The sequence below is a fragment of the Pongo pygmaeus genome, chromosome 8, assembly GCF_028885625.2.
Source record: "Pongo pygmaeus isolate AG05252 chromosome 8, NHGRI_mPonPyg2-v2.0_pri, whole genome shotgun sequence".
Classification (NCBI taxonomy): domain Eukaryota; kingdom Metazoa; phylum Chordata; class Mammalia; order Primates; family Hominidae; genus Pongo; species Pongo pygmaeus.
In genome coordinates, this window is record NC_072381.2 from 103,180,857 (window position 1) to 103,201,850 (window position 20,994).

Here is a 20,994-nt window from a genome sequence, read left to right on the forward strand (position 1 = left end):
CAGCTCAGAACCATGCAGACAGGCAGTGGTCACTGAAGGATACAATTCACCTGCAAGTGGTCACCTTATAACTCAGTTAAAGGGTGGATGCAGTGACCCCAGGCTACCCCCTGAGCTGGGCAGCAGCTCTCAGTGATGTTGCCCTGGCTGTGACATTGTGGCTGTGCTCATGACCTCTACCTATTCTGGGAGAGGACGGGAGGAAGCGTGCGTCCCACCCCAGTTGGCCCTGTCTGACACTCCCCAAACACCATTTTGAGGTGGGGAAAATCCTTCTGGTGCTGAATTCTTTGCCTGAGAGATCTGGGCCTCATGCCCTAGAGAGTGAATTACTGTGAGTGAATCACTGGCTGGATGGCTGGCTGGCTGGATAAGTGGATGGATACAGAGAAGATGGGTGTAGAGAGATGACTGATAGATCAGAGATGAGCGAGAGGCCTGCCTTGCTTGAGATGGATGCTCGCAGACCCTGGAGAGGCAGGTGAATGGATGGGTACCGATCGCCCCTGGGCTCCCCAGTGCAGATCTAAATATAGGGCTGGAGCTCTTCAAAGGGAAGATGCTGTGTTATCCCAGTCCCCAGATGAACTCCGCATTTGTAACTCTGAGTGATGGATGTGTCTTGTTGGGAAGAATCCTTATAGGTCTAATATTGCCCCAGTTAATGGCTTATGGATTGTTGTAAAGTCAGGCATTGCTGGAAGTGAAACCAGGAGGTTAAAGGTCCTGGTACAGATTTTATGACAACATCTGCATTTCATCAGTCAGGCACTGCAGCCAAGTACCTTATAGGCTCGATGAGGCCTCACAACAACTCTACGAGGATTTTATCACTGCTTCCATTTTGTGGATGAAGAAACTGAGGCTCAGAGATGAAATAACTTCTTAAGGCCACTTCCGAATGCCTGGGTGGAGGGTCTGGATTTCAAGTCTATTTGATCCCAGAGTTTCAGTGTGAAGGGAAAATTTTAAGGACAGGTGAAAGGAAGGGAGAGGGGAGGGCCATGGGATTTGTGCACAGCTCTAAGAACGAACATGGCATTTTGGCACATGTGAGACACCTTCTGCAGTGGGAGGAGGCACTGAGACTTTCCAATGACTGGGTGCCCCGAGGGCAGCCCCAGGCTTCCTTCTCCCTCTCTCTCCTCTGTGTCAGCCTTCAAGGGCTCTAAACCTTGAGTCTAGGGATCTGAACTGCAGAGAGGGTGTATGTTTGGCTCACTTTCCTTCCTTTAGCCTAAACTTGTCCTTCTGCCATGGTCTCCATAAGCAGTTGGGGAACAAGGATGTGCTTTTCTCCTATTCCAGGAGCTCTACAGCCAGGTCTGGGGTGGAGGGAGGGAAGTTAGTCCTTAGGTTTGTGGGGAGGGTGCATTAAATGACTCTAGGGGATGAGATCCTTCCTGGCTGCTCTGGGGCTGGCCATGAAGAAGGAGAACCAGCTACCTTTAGGGGAATTATTCTGGCCCCAGACTGCTTTGCTGCTGGCAGGCAGGCAGAGGGCATGAGGTTCTGGGCGGGACGTTCTGGGAATGGGTGATACAGATTCTCCATCTGCCGCACCCTTCTCCTGACCCTGCCTCCCTCCTCTCAGCTGAGCAGGCTCCTCTCTGCACTCAGGACCTCCATTCCGATCTGTATTTAATCCCAGCTGAGTTCTAAGGTCCAAGTGTGGTTCTTCTGTTACTTGATGGGCACGTATCCTGACTCAGTTTCCATGTCAGCAAAGCGGGAAGGATAAGCCCTGCCTGTCTTATTCCTGATCTTATTCATACACTTGGGCTTCTGGAATACCTGGAGCTTTCTGGAGAAGGGTGCTGGGAGCAGCCTGGAGCTGAGCTCTTTTGAGGAGCAGCCGGCAGACCAGGCAGCGAAAAGGACCAGACGGGGGCGCAGATGCCTTGGAAAAGTTGCAGCTCCTTTTTGGGCCTTGGTTTCCATGTCTGAAAAGGAGGGAACAGGACTAGATGACTTCTCAGGTGTTCCTGGATTTAAAGCTCTAGGATTCTGTGATTGTTGAGGGCCAAATTCCCAGGCCAGCTCACTAGCTCCTGGTGACCTCTGCTCTGTATGGCCCAGTCCATGCCATGCCCGCCTAGCTCAATTCACCTTGTTTTATGACTATTCTCTCTGGGAATGGCACCGCGTGAGAATTCAGCTGAACACAGCACAGCCCAGGCTCCAGAAAGGTTGGCTCTGCCCCTTATGGCCATTTGCCATCTTTTACTGGTGAATCTGTCAGTTCCCCAGAGATGGCCCCATCCTCCCCATCTCTCCCACCACAGGTGTCCTGGGTGGCAGCAGGGTGCACTGGGAAGCACAGGAGCTTTGGCACTGAATGGGCCTGGGGCTCCATCCTGAACATGGCTACTTAATAATAGTATCTCTAATTTGTTGGGGGCTTTCTATGTGCCAGACACCATGTCAAGTCTAACATAATAACTCTGTGAGGTATTATCCCCATCTTGCAGATGGGAAAACTGAGGTTCAAAGACACCTTACCTACTTTAAGTCTTTGTTCAATGCCTCTTTCTCAAGGAGCCCCCCTGCCCCCGCCGCTATTTAAAATGGCATTCCGCCTCTATCCTGGCCCTCCCAGATGGCCTTGATGTTACTCTTCTCCAGCCCTCCATAGCACGTATCATGCTCCAACATGCTACAGACTTTCCTTATTCTGGGTATTGTTTAGTGCCTGCCACGTCTTGCTAGGGCGGGGATCTTTGCGAATGTTGTTCACAGATGTATATCCCAAGCCACTAGAACAACACCCAGCACACAGTAGGCGTTCAGTCACTGTACATCACATGAACGACTGGTTAAATAACTTCCCCAGTGTCAGTTACGTAGAGATTGCACAGCATAAGGCTTAAGAACCCAGGCTTTGGAGCTAGTCATGAGGTTGAATTACAGCTCTTGCCACTTTAGCTAGCTATGTGACTTTGCGTAATTTACTGTTTCTGAGCCTCAGTTTCTCTGGTAATAAAATAGACTAATAACATTTATATTCTGGGACGGGTGTGAGGATTCATGGAGACATGGATGTAAAGTTCTTGGCATATGGCAGGCATTGCATAAATGTTAGCTGCTTTCCTGGAGGCTGCTTTTCTTCTCTTTTGCGTCTCATTTTCCCTCTGGTGGCCTGTTTTTTGACCACTTCACTGTCAACAGTAGTTCCTTAGAGGACAAGCCACCGTGGGAGAGGCTGGCGTCATCTGTGGTGTTAACCAGCCCATGTTCTCTTGCCTTCCTTCCAGGATGTGCCTGTTGCTACAGAGACACAACAGCAACTCCTGGCAGGTTCCTGGCCCCTGTGGCTGGGGTTCTGGCCTCAGAGAAGGCTGGCTCTGGGCACAGGGAGGCAGGGAGGGGCTTGATTTGCCTTCTGGGCTGGAAGTCTGGGTGGAGGTTCAGCCTGGAATCTGTTGGAAGAACTTGGCTGGCTCCCTGCAGAAATGAAGCGCTCATCCTCCTGTCTCCACGGGGCCCTTGGAGTCTGGAGCGGAGTTCCTGCTTGGGCCGAGGTCCAGTGGCACTGGTCTGGGTGTGATGCCCAGACCCTGGGAGGGGGCCATAGCAGCCAGAGTGACACATAATCAAACTCCTGGCCCTCAGAATGGCACCTTCCCAGAGTAGGGTTGGCAACCGTGTAGATGCTTGAAGAGGCCTGGTGGATGTTTTACCATTCTGCCTCAGTGAATGTTGGCTGAGTCCGCCTGGGGAGGGGACTCTCAACATGAGCAAGCACTGCCACCTCTTCTTGCAGACTTGAACGTGACCGTGGGGAGGACTATTTCAGATCACTGGGGCTCCGTTTTTCCCCTCCAAATCCTGCTCTTGATCCTGGGCAGCATGAGCGACTGTGGCTTTTGCTTAAACCAATTCACCATCCCAGATGAAGAAGGGAGTGGTAGTTGAGAGTGCCAGCTGACAGCCAGACTCCTGGGATCCAGTCCTGCCTTCATCTGTCCAGGCTGTATGACCCTGCACAAACCATTTAGCTTATCTGTAAACCTGGGATAATTACAGTACCTTCCTCTTGAGATTATTATGAGGATCAAACGAGTTGATTGTTGTGAAGAGTTTAGATTCAACCCAGACACGCCAAGCCCACTAAATGTAAGCTATTATTGTCATTTTAAGGGGTACATGCCTGTGAAGAGGGAGTATTCTTGAGCAGAATAAAAATGGTATTATTCTTATTATTTCTTTTTTCTTGAAAAATGGGGAGTTGTGGCAGCACTGGCCCACCTTCCTGCTGGAGTGAGTTGTGGCTGCCTGGTGCAGGCAGGTGGGGCACCAGCTCCTCCATTTGCATAATCCCTTCTGGGTCCATTTCATTACTTGACTGCCCCTAAAGGCATTTGCTATTTTTGTTACAAATTAAAGTGTAGCATAAGCCAACAAAGATGTCAGGAGCCTGGGTGGGGCTAAGGGACAGAGAAAAGACAGACTTATCTGTGCGCAGGAGGGGACGGAACGGTTTGGGCTCCCATGGGTCTCAGAGAAAGGGATTAGAAGAAAGAGGGGAATGGGAATGCTGAGCCTGGGTAGCTTGGGGGTGGCTTTGCACCCACAAATCTGTGGCTGGTATAGCACAGACCAGTAGATGCATTGAATTTGAGGCGCCTGCTCAAAAAGCCTGTACTGCTAGCTCAATGAGGAGGCTCTGTTTTTTTTTTTGGTGGGGTGGTAGGTAATGTTGAGTGAGTTCACTATCCACCCGTCCTCTGTATCTTTCAGCCTTGTATCTCTTGTAACACAAGCATCTTGGGGGCAGGGGACTTGTCCACCTCGTTAGAGGGTCCCTATCACATTCCTCATGGGAGGAACCTAGTGCTTGTCATACAGGATATTCTCAATAAATGCTTGCTGAATGAATATGTAAATGAATGAATGCAGAGAGCTTGCTTTCTGATATAGCAACCTGAGAATTCAGCTGAACTTTTTAGAAAGCCCCTTGGTGTCCCACTCCCATCCCATGCACTTGGCTCCTCTATCTGGCTGGAGGGAAGGCAGCGTAGGGGTGGCAACCACGTTACCTTCACTTACCATTATATACCTAGAGCCTAGCTCAGTACCTGGCACATAATAGGTGCTCAACAAATATTACTTTCACTTACCATTGTATGCCTAGAGCCTAGCTCAGTACCTGCACGTAGTAGGGGATCAACAAATATTACTTTCACTTACCATTGTATGCCTAGAGCCTAGCTCAGTACCAGGCACATAGTAGGGGCTCAACAAATATTGCTTTCACTTACCATTGTATGCCTAGAACCTAGCTCAGTACCGGGCACATAGTAGGGGATCAATAAATATTACTTTCACTTACCATTGTATGCCTAGAGCCTAGCTCAGTACCTGCACGTGGTAGTAGGGGATCAACAAATATTACTTTTACTTACCATTGTTACCTTCACTTACCATTGTATGCCTAGAGCCTAACCAAATATTTGGCACATTGTAGGTGCTCAGTCAGTATTTGTTGAACTCATGAATGAATCAAATGGAAGCCTTATCCTGGAGTCTGAGTGCTGCAGTCGTTCTCCTATCAGCTGTGGGAACTTACAACTCCTCTTTGCAAATCACTGGACCCCACTCACCCAACAGGGTCACATGACACAGATATACCCTGTTATATAAAACTCATTGTGAAGGCATTCATGATTATCACTTACAAGGCATCATCTGAAGTCTGCTGTCACCCTGAACCTCCTGATGTCCTTGGCAGGCTGTCTCTGTAGTTGTCTTGTCCCTTATTTCTTGTGCTGTTGTGTATGGACAGTCAATGGGCACGGTTATCTTGTCATTTACCACCGCATTTGGAACCATTCCTCCGTGGGTTTTGGGTTTTACTTATCTCACTATCTTAGATCCACTTTGTTCATTTTTTAAAAGGCAGCAGCTTCCAGAAGGACTAGGGAATAGTCTGAACAGTGACAGAGCTGCCTGTTACCCCTTTGACAAGATGGTGTGGTGGGAAAGGGCTCCAGCCCTGGCCTGGGGAGAAGTGGGCTCCATGACCTTGGGCACAGTGACCTTGAACACTTCAGCTCTCTGAGCCTCATCTCTGGAGCCCTTTCAGATCTTTAATTCTATGTCAATACACAGGAATGGGCTTTCTAGAAGTGGAATGATTTTTAAGTTGGTGTCTGTTTTTCAGGGAAATTGTAGCTGTTTTCATTTAAAAACTTTTCATTTACGCTTCTGTTCTGAGTGTAAAAACAGCACTAGCTACAAGGAATTCATATTTTGTGATTTATTAGGAGTATTACTATGATATCAGAAAATGGCAGGGTTTTTTTTTTTGTTTGTTTTGTTAAATGTGTTTTTAAAAGGGTTGCTGCATTCTGAAGTGTAATTTTATTATATCCTGGGATGACTTTTTTTCCCCATGAAGAATAGATCTACGTTTTATAACAAGCCTTCACTACTGAGGCTGGTCGTGAGCATATTCTATGGCATTACATCATTCCCAAAGGGTGTTCTGGCTACAAGAGCATTCTATTTTCCAAGCAGATTGCAGAGACCAAGGAGCAAGGTTCTTTCTAGAAATCAGAGTAACCTGAGATGAGCCAGGCCCATGTCCAGCCAGACATTGAGGAGTCTTAGAAAGGAAAGGCCCTTAGAGATATACCAGCCCAACTCTCTTGTCATCTACATTAGGGAAACTGAGGCCCAGCATGGAGAAATGACTTCTTGCAGGTAAAAGGCCTAGAGTACACACTCCATTTCTGCCCCTCACTCATCACACATCCTTCACTTGGCCCAAACCCTGGTCCCCCAAATGTGAACATTGTTGTACACAACCAAACCACTGCTGGTGCCTGAGGGTGATACCTGCTTTGTGTTATGATCTGCTTTCAAAGCATCTCTTGGTGGAAGGGCTGCTCCTAATTCAGCATTCCAATCAGTTCTACTTTCCCCAGACCCTTTTTATCATCAGATTGGCACTAACATCTAGTAGAGAGTTTATTGGCATAATTTCTTCAGAAAAGAGGCTGGAAGGCTTAGCAAGTTCAAATGGTAACATTTTTATCAAGTGTCCCAAAGGACCACCCTTTTCCCTCCCATCACCACCACCAACACCAATAAGGCTTTCTCTAGCACAGGAAGTCAGGGGCAAAAAGCAGAAACAGCACAGGCCAAACCAGCAGGCACATGGTACATTATCGGATCAACCAGCAAGCAACCACCTGGGAGCCATCTTTGTTAAGGGCAAAATAATGAGCTCACGAGACACTGGAGGATACAAGACTATCTTGATTCTTCTGAAGGAGTGAGGGAGACTGGATGGGGTACTGGGGAGACTTTCTTTTCTGTTTTCTCAGAAAACATGCAAAGAAAGGCTTTACAAACAACTAAGGTTGTGTCAGTATCGCCCAACCTTCCCTTTCCAAAAATGGCCACCCCTGTTGTCCATTCAGAGGGAGCACACAGCAGAATCTACTGGGCGTGGAGAGAGAGACAGGCAGCAGGAGAGAGATTTAGTTTTCCACAAAGGCTGTTAGTTTTGTTTTGTTTTTTCTTTATTGATGGGATTTAAAGTGCATATAACTGAAGGCAAAGTCCAAGGCCTAGAGAAAGATATGAGGCCCGAGAGAGAGGCTCAGAGATTCTAAAGGCGGCGGAAGAATACCCACCTAAAAAGGCCACTTGAGCTGCAAAAACGATGGGGCAGGGAGATAGAAAATGGGAAAAAGAGAAAGGGGTTGGGGACAGGGTGGGGACGGGGTGGGGGTAGAGGAAGGAGTTTGGGAAGAAGAAATTACCAGTTTAGAAATTCGGCCAAAGATGAGTAGTAGGAGTTAGTTTATATCCCAGCTATGAAAATACGGGCTGACCTCAAGGTAGGAACAGTTGTTTTAGGAAAGGTAAGAAGAATGATAGCCTCAGGCCAGGAAACAGCATCCCCTGGCCCTTCAGGTGATGGTAGAAGTGATGGGGCTTCTCCAAGCCTCTGTCATTGTCTTCCCTGGAGACCCAATGTGGGTCAAAGGAGACTCTATCCAGCCAGGAGAAGGAAGGGGCTGGGGACCTTGATCTGGGGCCTACCCAGAGCTCCCCAATGGAAAGCAACATCCCTTTGCTACTGGACTATGGCTGGGGCCCCACTCACCCACACAGGCTGTGCCATCCTCGTTGGGCTCATAGCCCCGACTGCACTTCTTGTTGGTCCGGCACCTGTAGCTTCCATAGGTGTTGACACATACAGGCTTGTCTCGAGGGCACACGAATGGGAACTGGATGCATTCATTGGTGTCTGCAAGGCGAGGGGAACCACTCACCATGAAGGTGTGGGGCAGCAAGTCCCAGCCCAGGCTCTGCCTGCCCATACACTGTCTGGCTTTGGGAATGTGCCTTCCTTGCGGAGCCTCAGTTTCCCTGCTTCAGTTCCCTTGGCTGGCTCCTCCTGTACTTGGTCTCTACATGCTGGTGGGGGCACTCAGGCTTGGTCCTGGGTCCTCTCCTCTGTCTACCACAATCGTTCTAGGTGAACTCTTCATGCATGGATGATTCCAAAAGTTCTATCTCCAGTCACAATCTCTCCCCGTGGCTCCAGACTCACGAATACAATAACCCATGACCTACTTGACAGCTCCACTTGGATGTCTAAGATGCACCTCGTGCTTAATATGTCCAAAATAGAACTCTAGATTCTGCCCTGCCCTTAAACCTCTCTGGCCCTCTGTTCTGTCTTCTCTAGCTCAATCAATACCCCCATCATCTATCAGCTGCTCAAGGGGAAATCAGAGCGACCTCTGATTCCTCCGTCTTTCTTGCCCCTGTGCAATTTCACAGCAGAGCCTGTCCAGTCTGCCCCACAGTCCACCAGTCCACCTCTCTCTGTCACCTCTTTCTCATTCCTCTGCCACCACCCAATTTTCTGCCATCATGACCTCTTGCCTGGATTTCTGCAGCTGCCTCCTCACAGAATACCTGGCTTCCCCTCTTCCCTCCAATCCACTCTGCAATTCAGCAGCTGGAGGGAGCCTTTAAAAATGTGAATCACATCATATCACTCCCCAGTTTAGCTTCTAAGGCTCCTAAGAGCAAAATTCAGACTCCCTACAGGGGCCTCACGGACTCTCCATCATCTCCAGGCCATACTGGCATCCCTCCTGCTCCTTCGACACACAAAGCCTTTGTCCTGTCTCCCACTTTTCACTCCTGGCCTTCCCTCAGCTCTTTCTGGGCCTAGATCCTTCTCATCCTTCAGGTCTCAGCTCAAAGTCTTCCCCCCGAGGCCCTCCCTGACCACTCTGTCTGGAACAGTCTCCAGGGAGCACCTTGCTCAGAGGGTTCTGAAATCATCTTGTCCAACTGTGTGGTCATGCAATCAGGGTCTGTCTCCCTCCACTAGAATGGATGCCCCTCTTGTGGAGGCGGGGGGGTGGCACTTGGCCTACATCCCCAGCTCCCAGCATGACACTTGCTGTGTACAAGGCATATAACTGCCTGTGGGGTGATGAAAAGGAAGAGGAGGCTGATCTCAAAGGGTCCTTCCAGCAGGCAGAGAAGACTCTGGAATTTCTATGCACCTGCACTAGGTGTCTGGAGTGGGGCCGGGTGGGGACGTGGAGAGTGTAGGGGAGTCATTTCCTCCTCCAGCCACCCTTGGCACCACTGCTCCTCCACCTCCCGACCTGTGTTCCTTTGTCCAGACAGTGCCCCCCACCAGAACCCTGTCTCCCCTCTCTGTGACTGCTGAACTGCTCCTCATCCCTCAGGGCCCAGCTTGGACCTCACTTTGTCTAGGGCACCTTCTAGGACCCTCCCTAGGCTGGTTTAGGGCCCCTGATTTGTAGTCTCCAAGCCCCTGCCCTCCCCCATCTGGGCCCTGATCACACTGTGTGGACGTCAGCTGTTTACTTGTGTGGCTCTCCACTGGTTTTCAGCTCCTGAGAGTGGTATCTGTCTTGTTTACTCCTGTATCTCAGTAGCAAAGGGCTAATGAGCAGCTGCAGAATAGACTTGGGAAGAATGCTGGATGAGGGTTCAAGGAAGGAGGGAATCCTTGGCCTGACCTCTCATTGCTGGCCACTGGGATGGAAAGTGTTGGGGGTGAGGGTCTCCTGGACACTGAACTTCTAGGCTGCCCCTTCCCATTCCAGGCCCTTGGGGACTTTCAGAAGGTTTTTGGACCCTCAAGGAGCTGCCATCCTGGTAGTGCTGCAGCTACCTGCCTGCCCCAGTACTGCACCAGGCTGCAGTCTCCCTTCCACACTGTGGCCACACTCCATACACTATTTTGCCCCAATGCCCTTGGCAATGCACACCCTTGCCTGCCAGCCCCCTTGCTTGCTGCTCCACATGGACTGGCTGGCCATGGCATGTGGCTATTCCCCCTGTGCCAGGGTGGTGGTGTGTCTCTTTCCCATCTGCACTTTCTCAGTACTCATGGCAGGGAAACACTGCCAGTTTCCAGAACCACAGTGATTCAGCCTGAGGGTCACTAATATCATTCCCACCCTGGTGAGTCATGTGGTGGTTGTCTTGGCATCTGGAGTCCCAGGACAAATAACACCCTCCCCTGTCCTCCTTTCCGCCCCTTGCTTGCATGCTGGACCTTGCCATGAGTCAGGCGGGCATTCCCCAGGGAGATTCCGGCCTCTGCCCCATGCCCTGGTGACTGAAGGCAACTCACCCATGCAATGGCCATTTTCCTGCTGGGAGAATCCTTGGCCACACTGCAAGGTGGGCAGAAGCAGAGACATGAGTGAGTTGAGAAGGTCCTATCCCAGGTTCCCTCCTAGTCACAGCCACAGAGCAGCTGTCACCCTAACCACAGTGTGAGGCATGCTCTGAGCTCTGGGCCTGGGGGGAGCCCCCTCCCTTGTAAGACCCTTCCTTTGCGCTGAGAACAGAAGCCTGGCGGGAAGGCCATGAATGGCTACGGTTCAGACTCTGGCTTATTTCCCTGTGCAGGGGATCCACGTGAGCTGGGATGCCTAACAGAACCTGTCCTTCCTGTAGCATCGCCCTGAGACTGAGGCTGGGTCTGTCAGGGCAAAGTGTAATGAGGGCTGGGAGATGCTTTTTGAGGTGTCTGCTCACTGCCCACATTCACTTCTCCAAGAACCTCCCCCTCACACGGGTGGGTGCCTGCAGCCATGCTTGTGTCCCACCTCTCTGGCCAGGGCTGATGGGTGGACATCCTAGCAGGAGGGAAGACTCAAGGCTTTGCAGCAAGAATTTGAACAAATCGACTCAGAGACTTAAGAGTTGGAAGCTGGCCCTGCCAGGCTGTGGAGGCTCTACCATGCCCATATGGGGGTCTCAGAGACAGCAGCCTGGGGTGGGGCAGGGGACTAAAAACTAACACACATGACACAAAATGTCAATCGACTATACTGATGAATGAGGTGGGTGGATGGAGATTGTTGGGGAAGAGGGGCCCCTCTCCTCCCAAAGCCAGTGCACTGACAAAGGTCCTTGAGCTCCTGGGGCTGAGGCCATCAAGCTGCCAGTTTCTACTCATCCTGAGCTTCCCTGAGTTTCATGAGTGATCCTTCTTATAAGCCCCCTTCATTTGTGTGAGTTTCAGTGGGTTCCTGTTAATCGCCACCAAGTGAACCCCATCAGAGTTGGAATGACACTGCCGAGATGGATCCAGAGCTTCTCCTCAAAGAGCCTCCAGAAACCCTGCTGCAGGCTCTGAGCCCCACCCTAGGGCAACAGGAGGTCTTGTCAGAGACTCGGAAAGAACCAGGAGGGCAGCAGGAGACCTGGGGTCATTTTTTAACTTTGCTCACAACTGGCTGTACAGCCTTGGTGGGCCTTGGTGGATTTCCTCTCTTAACCTCGGTTTTTTTCCTCTGTAAAATGGGTGCAAAAATGCTTGCCCTGCCAATACACCAGGGATTCTTTGAGAAGCAGAAGAGATGTGGGTGTGATAGTGTTGTGCAAACTACAAATGGAGGGATCAGTATGAAGCCTTCGCTTTGCCAAGAAGATTTCCATTACTCTAGAGGCTGAGTTTGCAGATTCCTGGGAACCCAGCTTCAGCCCATGGGGTTGTGGGTGTGCCCGCTTTTCTGGCTATGAGGCCCAGATGCCTTTGCCCACCTCCAGTGGGGCTGGGTCCTGAAGTGTGTCCTCATCCCGGGGATAGAGGATCTCCAGCACTGAGTTCATCTCCCCGCTGGCCACGTTCCGGCTCACCATCTTGCCATCTGGCCACGTCACCTCCACACTGCTGGCTTCATCCTTCCCTGAGGGATGGAAGGAGAGAGCATCAGCAGCAGAGGAGAGCAGCAGGCTCTCAGCAGAAGCATCAGCATCAACTAATTCATCCATTGAATAAAAGCATGAATTGAGCACTGTTCTAAGTGCTAGGGAAATGGTGAACAAGACAGATTTGAGGTCCCTCCTCTCTGGGGCAATGCTGTCCAATAGACCTGTCTGTCAGCAAGGACAGAAATGTTCTGCATCTGTGCTGTCCAGTACAGTAGCCACTGGTCACATGTGGCTGTTGAGCACTTGAAGTGGGACTCATGTGACTGAAGAGATGAATTTTCAATTTTACTTAACTCTAATTAATTTAAATTTAATGGCCACACATGGCTAGTGGCTGCCATGTTGGATAGTGCAGCTCTCGAACTCACGTTCTAGCAGACAGGCCAAGCATCAGGAGGCTGTACTGGAGGACACAGTAAGGCCTGTGATAAACAGATTGTCTTTGGAGTCTGGGGTTCAAATCATGGCTCTACCCCTTACCTGGTATGTTGGAAAGAGCATGGTGGGAAGTGGATGGGAGACCTGGGGACAAATCCCAGCTTTGCAGCTAACTGGCTTTGTTATCCCAGGAATGTTTCTTGTATTTCTATTTATTGAGCTCTGCTAAGGGCCAGGCTCTCTCTTGTCACTGGGGATGCCCCTGTTCTCATGGAGTTCCCACTCCAACTGGGGAGACAAGCAAACAGATGAACAAATACATCATGCCAGATATTGACAAAAGTAGGGCAAGTAGGTAAGGAGGAACTGGGGGTTGCCAGGGCCTTGTCTAGTCATGTGGTCAGGGACAGCCTCTTAGGGAGGCGCATTTGCACTGAGCTCTGCATAATAACTTGGAAAAAGAGCTGGGCATGGTGGCTCATGCCTGGAATCCAATCCCAGCTACTCAGGAGGATGAGGCAGAAGGATTGCTTGAGCCCAGGACTTCAAGGCCAGCCTGGGCAACATAGTGAGACCCTGTTTCTGAAAAAAACAAAAACAAACAGAAAACAACTTAGAAAAGATGGAGTGATAAAGAGCTGGCAGGTGGAGGACAGGGGAGAAAGACCATTCTACAAATCTAAGATGCTTACAGAAGATGATGGGAAGCTCAGAGATACTCACAGTGAATCCATTTGCACACAACCCTAAAGCAACGTGCCACATCATTGGTGGAAAGCAGGCTGAAAAGATTTGTCAGATGTTTAGGCACTGTCAAAGCAGGCCCCAGCTCTCCGCGTAAGGAAACAGGCACGTCACTGTGGCAAGGTCAGGCTAATGGTGATGGATCGGGGTGGGGAGGAGGCAGGGGCTGGGCCTCACCTTCTGGGAAAGGCTGCTCTCAGGTCAGCCCCTGGGAAGGAGAGCTGTGCCCAGCACAGACAGGGGGAGAGCACAGCCCACTCTCACCCATCAGGGCTGAGCAGATGTGGGGACACGGGGTCCTGCAGGGGGCTTTGAAATCAATACACTCCCCCAAACACCATTCCCAAGCTAAATAATATATCACCCACATATATGCACTATTATTTTTCCTAATATATGTAGATACTGTTAGAAAACAAATTAAACTTAAAATTGCTGTTGAATGTATATTCGCGTTTGGTCATTACTGTCCACCAGTGAATTTTACAATGATAGCTACTATGGGGTGGACGGTAGTTGGCAAAATGTCTTGATGTATAAAAGGGGTTCTCATATTTTAGAAAAGGAGGTTTGGAGGCCACATGCAGACTTGGAGGAGAATCTCTGTGTAGACCTCCTGTAGTGAGCACTGTGGGGCATGGAGGAAGGGAGCCGGGTGCTGGGGGGAGGACCCATGATGAGGGAGGTTCCAGAGGGAGTTACACCTTGCGAGCCACACCCCCCAGCTTCTAGATCCTTCCCATGTTTGGTCTCCTTTTGCTCTCTCACCCTGGCCTCCAGGGGAGTATCACGGGAACATCCCAGCCTTGCTGCTGCCATGCTGTGAGCCTATGAGGGCCAGGACCAGAGCTACACTCTGAAGAGTCCATGGAGAGGCAGCCCCTGCCTTCATGGGCACAGCAGGCAGCAGCAACGGAGAGGCTCGGAGACAGAGGCTCATCCTCACACACTGAGTTCCTCTCCCACACAGCTCAGTTTCTCTTCCCACAGGGAAATCCTCTTTCCAGGCCCAACCTTACTGTTCTGGGTTTTGCTTTATCAAGCAAGAAATTATTTCTCATCACTCCCTCAATCTACAAGAATTCCTTCTGCAGAAGGGGGGTGAAAATAGGACTGGGCAGTGCCAACTACAGATTTTTTTTCTTTTTTTTTTTTTTGAGATAGTATCTCAATCTGTCACCCAGGCTGGAGTGTGGTGGTGGGATCTCAGCTCACTGCAACCTCCCCCTCCCAGGTTGAAGCGATTCTCCTGCCTCAGCCTCCTGAGTAGTTGGGATTACAGGCATGTACCACCGCGCCTGGCTAATTTTTGTATTTTTAGTAGAGACGGGGTTTCGCCATGCTGGCCAGGCTGATCTCAAACTCCTGACCTCAAGTGATCCACCCACCTCAGCTTCTTAAAGTGTTGGGATTACAGGCGTGACCCACCACACCCGGCCAGATTTTTTTTTTTTTTTTTTCTAATTTGAAGTAGAATCTTGAGGCGCAAGAGATTTGGCATTTTCAGGGTGTACAGTTCCCAAATTAAGTGGCACATATAAAAGGTAAATATTTGCCATGAAAAGGAGACAAAGAACAGCAAATGTTTCTTACCTAAGCCTGCAGAACAGCTACATGAATGTGTTTTCCAGACTGACTGAAGGGCCACAAAGGACCCAAAAGAGTCGCGGAATATTCATAGACAATCACAGATTTGCGTGTGGTACTTGCGGCACTTAGTTTTTTTTTTTTTTTTTCCTGTTTTTATTTTGAGATGGAGTTTTGCTCTTATTGCCCAGGCTGGAGTGCAGTGGTGGGATCTCAGTCCACCGCAACCTCCACTTCCCAGGTTCAAGCAATTCTTCTGCCTCAAGCCTTCCTGAGTAGCTGGGATTATAGACCCCTGCCACCACACCCGGCTAATTTTGTATTTTTAGTAGAGATGGGGTTTCTCCATGTTGGTCAGGCTGGTCTTGAACTCCCGACCTCAGGTGATCCACCCTGCCTCGGCCTCCCAAAGTGCTGGGATTACAGGCGTGAGCCACCACGCCCAGCGGGACTTAGTTTTGAGTCCTGCTTCCGCAGCTTCCTCCAGACCCAGACGTGGCACAGGGGGCCTGGGGCTATGAGATAAGCAGGCCTCAGAAAGCACAACCAGCAGGACTCCCTCCTCTGCCACTGTTTTTTGCTAACTTGGGCATCCTCTCTGGGCCTCAGCTTCTTCATCTGTAAGATGGGGGTGCTGGCCCACAGCCTTACCACTCCCAGGAAGCATAGCCTTTCTACCCTGGAGCAGGAGTCCTGGCCCACTGTTAACCATTCACCTCAGCATCCCTGGCACCATCGGCTCTTGGACATGGGGTCTCCCTACAGTTTCCAAAGGGCTTTCAGGTGTTGGCAATAACAGTGAACACTGACAGTGTGCCCCAAGCTGTACCAAGTACTTTATGATGCTAACGCATTGAAAGTTCACATCTCCATGAGGAAGGTGCCAGTGATATCACTTCTGCCTTAGAGATGAGAAGGTGGAGCCATGACAGATGCAGTGAATCGCCCAGTTGCCCAGCAGAGGTCCGACAGATCCCAGAGCCAGAATCTACTGTGCCCCTGTTACACTGCCCACCCTATCCCACACCCAGCAGCCCCCATATACCAAGCTTTGTGCAGGGATTTGGGATTCAACAGAGAATGAGACAGACCCAGGCCCCATTCTCATGATTCCCATGGGAGCAATGAATACAAGTGATTATATTATAAGCTGGGAAAGTGCCACAACAGCACTGCTACCATGTGGTGAGAGAGATGGGTCATTTCATTTGGGTATTGCAGGAGGAGTAAGAGTTTGTGAGGCGGAGAAGGGAAGGAAGGAGCATTCCAGGGAGAGGATATAGTGTGGGTAAAAGTACAGAGGCGTGAAAGGGTAAGTTGTAGCTGAAGATCGGGAAGAAGTTCAGAGTGGGAAAGAGTGTTGGAATGTGTATCAGGTGGGAATGTGTATCAGAGGAGACTGGAGAGGGGCTTCAGAGGCTTCACACTTACGAGGTGGGTATTTATCCCCATTCTCCAGATACCGACATTGACGCTTGACAAGGTGAAGTGACTTGCAGGTGTCTGAGCTAGGACTGGAAACCAGTCTCCTGTCCTTAGGCGCAGCTCATCCCTTTGCCCAGGAAATCTGCATAACATCTTAAGTCTTCCCGGGGCTGCATGGGCCGAGGAGGACTGGCTCCCAGACACCGCACACCAGCAGCCTCGAAGCCAGCCAGTCCTGCCAGGCCTGTGTATAGGCGAGGGCTGAGCAGAAGAGCGCCCCCCATTAACCAGCAGAGACATGAGGTCAGGAGCAGCAGTGAGTCACCTCTGGCAGCTTTTAAAGGACAGAGGCCAAGGAGGCAGAGAGAACTGCACTTTTCAGAAGAATTACAAACAAAACAGATGGTGGGAATACAGTTGGTAGAATATTTTTGCACTTTAATAAAGCAATTTTTATGTGGGCCACTGAATTTCCCTTCCCTAAATGAGCATCAGCCGGCGCGGAGAGGCAGCTCTGAGTCACCTGCAAGCAATTAGCTGAAAGGACGGTGGCATGTGTGGGTGGGGCTGGGGCACTGGCAATGCCAGAGGCGGCAGGGGGAGGGGAAGGGGGGGAAGGAGAAGGGGGAAGGGAGAATGGTTGGGGTGGCTGCCTGAGCCAGTGACTTCCAGTGGAGCTGGCGGAGGCAAATAGATGATTGGTGTTGTTTTTATTTTCTGGGTTTGGGAGTGAGCTGCCTCGGCCCGCTGCCAGCTGGGAAGTGAAGGGTGGGCATGTGGGGCTTGGGGGTGGGTTCTGAGCAACCAGGTTGGCGGTGGGGGAGCCCTCGACAAGGGCTATAAGCAGAAATGCTTATTTTCAGCTGGAGGTCCGTCTGCACCAAGGAGCAGCAGGGACAGGCCAGGGTGGAGAGGGGCTGTGGAACTTGGTGGGGGGGGGGTCCACTGAGCAAGGCAGGGTCCACTGAGAAGGAACCCCACAGCAAGATGTTGCTATGAGAGCTCTGCACAACACAGTAGGCCCTCTGGGAACCCCCCATGCTGACCCTCATTACCCGTGGACAGAGGTGGGGAGTACAGATGAGGGCCTGTGTCCTCTGGGTGTGCTCCCGTGGGAGCAGACACGATGTACATGGGGCAAGGCTGAGGCTGTCTGAGAGAGGCCCATGTGTGCACACTCACATACATGTCCGTGTACTCACACATGCGCACCACACCTTGCTGCAAAGTCATGGGGAGGCAGCGCGTGACTCATGGAGGCAGGAAGGGGGCAAGGGCCCTGGGGGCAGGCAAGCTGAAGCCTTGTGAGTGCTGGCAGGGGAGCTTCCCGCCGGCCCCTCCCCTCCTCAGTCATGTGGGAACTCAAGGCAGGCCTTTCTCAGATTCATGTTGTAGACATCCCCGCTTCTCACCCCAACTGCTCAGAATTGGAAACAATCTAACTGTCCTTCCAGAGGGGGCTGGGTAAATAGATGATGAGTGTGAGTGCTGCCTCACAGTGAAATACTCCACAGCACTGAAAGGAAACAAGAGATATGCACAGACTTGGCATGCTGTCCAGGATGTGTACACACACACACACACAGACACACTCTCACACGTGTATGTAAGACAGGTTCTCACTCTGTTACCCAAGCTGGAGTACAGTGTTGTGATCATAGCTCACTACAGCCTCAAACTCCTGGCCTTGAGTGATCTTCCTGCCTCATCCTCCTGAGTAGCTGCGACTATAGGCTTGCACCACCACACCGGACTAATTTTTATAGAGAGGGGATCTCGCCATGTTGCCTAGGCTGGTCTTGAACTCCTGGCCTCAAGCAATCCTCTCTCCTTGGCCTCCCAAAGCATTGGGATTACAGATATGAGCCACTGCACCCAGCCTTGGACACAGGTTAAGAGGGGGAAAAAAGCAAGTTACAGAAACAATTGGAAAATATCATTCTTTTGATTTTAAAAATTGCCAAGAAATATGTGTCTGTAAGTGTGTTCCTGTGTATATGACACGTAAGAAAAGCATATCACAAGCATGACCTGTCCAACCTGGACCACTGTGTTGGAAAACTGCTCCTTGCCCCTTCCCCTCTGCACTCCCAATCCATTCCTCTGTTCTGCATTTTCTTTTTTCTTTTTTTTTTGAGACGGAGTTTCGCTCTTGTTGCCTAGGCTGGAGTGCAATGGCACAATCTTGGCTCACCGTAACCTCTGCCTCCTGGGTTCAAGTGATTCTCCTGCCTCAGCCTCCCGAGTAGCTGGGATTACGGGCATGCACCACGACACCCAGCTAATTTTGTATTTTTAGTAGAGACAGGGTTTCTCCATGTTGGTCAGGCTGGTCTCGAACTCCTGACCTCAGGTGATCTGCCCGCCTTGGCCTCCCAAAGTGCTGGGATGACAGGTGTGACCCACTGCACCCGGCTGCATTTTCTTTTTTCGTAGCCCATTATATCTTCTAACATTTTATATATTTACCTATTTACTATGTGTATTATGTATATAAGTTCCTTCTACTGGAACGTAGGATGGCTTGTGGCAAGGATCTTCAGTTTTGTGTTTGGCACACAGTACGTGCTCAGTAAATACATAGTCACTAAATGAATCAAATGATAATTGAGGGAAGGTGAAGGAAGAAACATTTACTTTTTCCTTAATATTCCAAACAGTGGTGAAATGATGAGTAACTTTTCTTCTTTTAAAAATAATTTTCTTATTTTCCTATAATCAATATGCATTGTTTTTACAATCAGAAAAAAAAAATTTTCCAAAACATTCCCATTCTTTGTTCTGGACCTTCCCACTTCTGGGCCTTTGGCCAAGCCAGCCCAATCTCTGGAATGGTCTCCTTAGGCCCTCGTCCACCCCTTCTAAGCTCCTACTGTCCTTCTAGACCTAATTCCAGTCCCACTTCCTCTGGGAAGCTGCCCAGAACAAAACTGATTTCTCTCGCCTGCGTCCTCTCATGGCCACGGGGCCAGTATGGTGGTGTGTCCAGACCTGCCTCACATGAGAGTCCCGTGTCCATCTGCCTTCTGCCCACTGCCAGCCTGGAGGGCAGGGGGCATTTCTTATCTGCCTCTTTCCCCATGTCTCTGCCTCTCTTGGTCTTCCACAGGCCCATCTCTGTCTTTCTGTCTTCCCCTGTTCTCTCTCCCCCAAGTCCTTCCCTCCATCTGGTCTTCTCCACTGGCGCCCTCGCTCCTGCTCCATTGCTGGCTCCCCCATCAGTCAGGAAGGGCTGAGCTGAGCTCCACTCATAAGAGATCCAGAGGGGCCTTGGAGCTGCAGGGATGGAACTGCCCCGCCTCTCGCTGTGTCCCCGGTGGCTGGGTTGGCCACCTGCTGAGGCGCCTCATGACCCAAGGGGCCTGCCCCTAAAGCAGCCTGCCTTTTAGTGCCGCTGGGAATGGACCCTGTCAACAGAGAGAGGAGTCTGCCGGGAGGCCCCTTAGAGCAGTTTGAGCCAGAGTTCAGACCAAGAACAAATTCCAGGGCCTTGCAAAATAGCAAGGACTGGCACCAGGTGGAGCTCCCAATGAAGTGCAGTGTACATAACCCTGAGTGTGGGGAGTAGGTGCACAGAAGGGGCTCTTGAGCCCCCTTCTCCCCACCACATGACCTGGCTAAGGCTTTCCAGTTAAAAAAGCAATCTATTCTCCTGGCAGGGCAGATTCTGGCCAGAGAAGGGACCAAGTGAGGCCCCTAATACACCTCTTAAAATAGCAGAGGCAGCCCCTGAGATGTGGGGAAGGAGAATCTCAGCCCCCATTCTGCCCTTGCCATTGATTTGGGTGAGCCTCAATGTCCTTATTGGCACAATGGAGTGGGGGAGTTGATATCCAACCAGAACCCTGGATAAGCAACCACCTGCGATACCATGGTGGTCACCTTGTTGCTTGGCTGGCTGCACAAGGCAGCTACCAGAGGTGTTAAGTCACAGTCAGGAACTCAGACCATGGTGTCAGGGAGGTGGGATCCAAATCCAGCTCTCCTTACTCTGTGGATGTATGGTTTGGGGCAAGCTACTTGACCTCAGCCTCAGTTTTCTGACCTGTAAAATGTGGGTTATGATACCTGATTCTTCAAGTTGTGAAAATCAAATGAAGTGACTTAGGCAAACCACTCAGCCCAGTGCCTGGCACATACTAATTGCTTGATAAGTGTCGGTTACTGCTACTTCGCAAGACAGGACTATGTATTTAAAAGGTGTCTTGTGCCTTTAGGGCCAGCTTAGCACATAGCTGCCTTAGGAGTGATAAACACTCCAACCTCAGGCTGACTTATCCCGGGTGAAATAGCCCAAGAAAACGATCATATAACCAGGCCCTGGGTTCCCTAAATATTTATTGCTTCTTTTTCAGACTACACATAAATATTATGTGTTCCCTATAAAAACTGGAGCACACACACACAACAAAACATATGGAAGAAAATAAAAACCACACGCTCAAGGAAGCCTGGGTTTGAATCCCATTGCTGCCATTTAAGTATCATGTGACCTTGGCAGGTTTCTTAATTGTTCTGATCTTCAGTTTTCCCATGTGTAACATGGGGATAATATTGCTCATCTCACAAGGTAGTCATGAGGATTAAATGAAGTAATAAGAGTGAAGTGCTTGGCACTGT

At 50.3% G+C, this 20,994-nt stretch overlaps 1 protein-coding gene across 2 annotated transcripts in view; it reads right to left on the reverse strand.

The window, feature by feature from the left end:
- Positions 1-20,994, reverse strand: part of CRTAC1 (cartilage acidic protein 1) — a 164,782-nt gene that overhangs the window by 7,540 nt on the left and 136,248 nt on the right. Inside the window, exons 12-15 of one of the 2 annotated variants that reach the window (XM_054435847.1) lie at positions 12,070-12,215; positions 10,649-10,691; positions 8,120-8,263; positions 6,989-7,661 (exon numbers count right to left, since the gene is read on the reverse strand). In XM_054435847.1, coding sequence (XP_054291822.1) covers positions 7,543-7,661; positions 8,120-8,263; positions 10,649-10,691; positions 12,070-12,215 — 452 coding nt within the window. In that variant the 3' untranslated portion in view covers positions 6,989-7,542. Of the gene's footprint in view, positions 1-6,988; positions 7,662-8,119; positions 8,264-10,648; positions 10,692-12,069; positions 12,216-20,994 lie in introns of those variants that run through there. The other variant, XM_054435846.1, reaches the window with a different exon arrangement.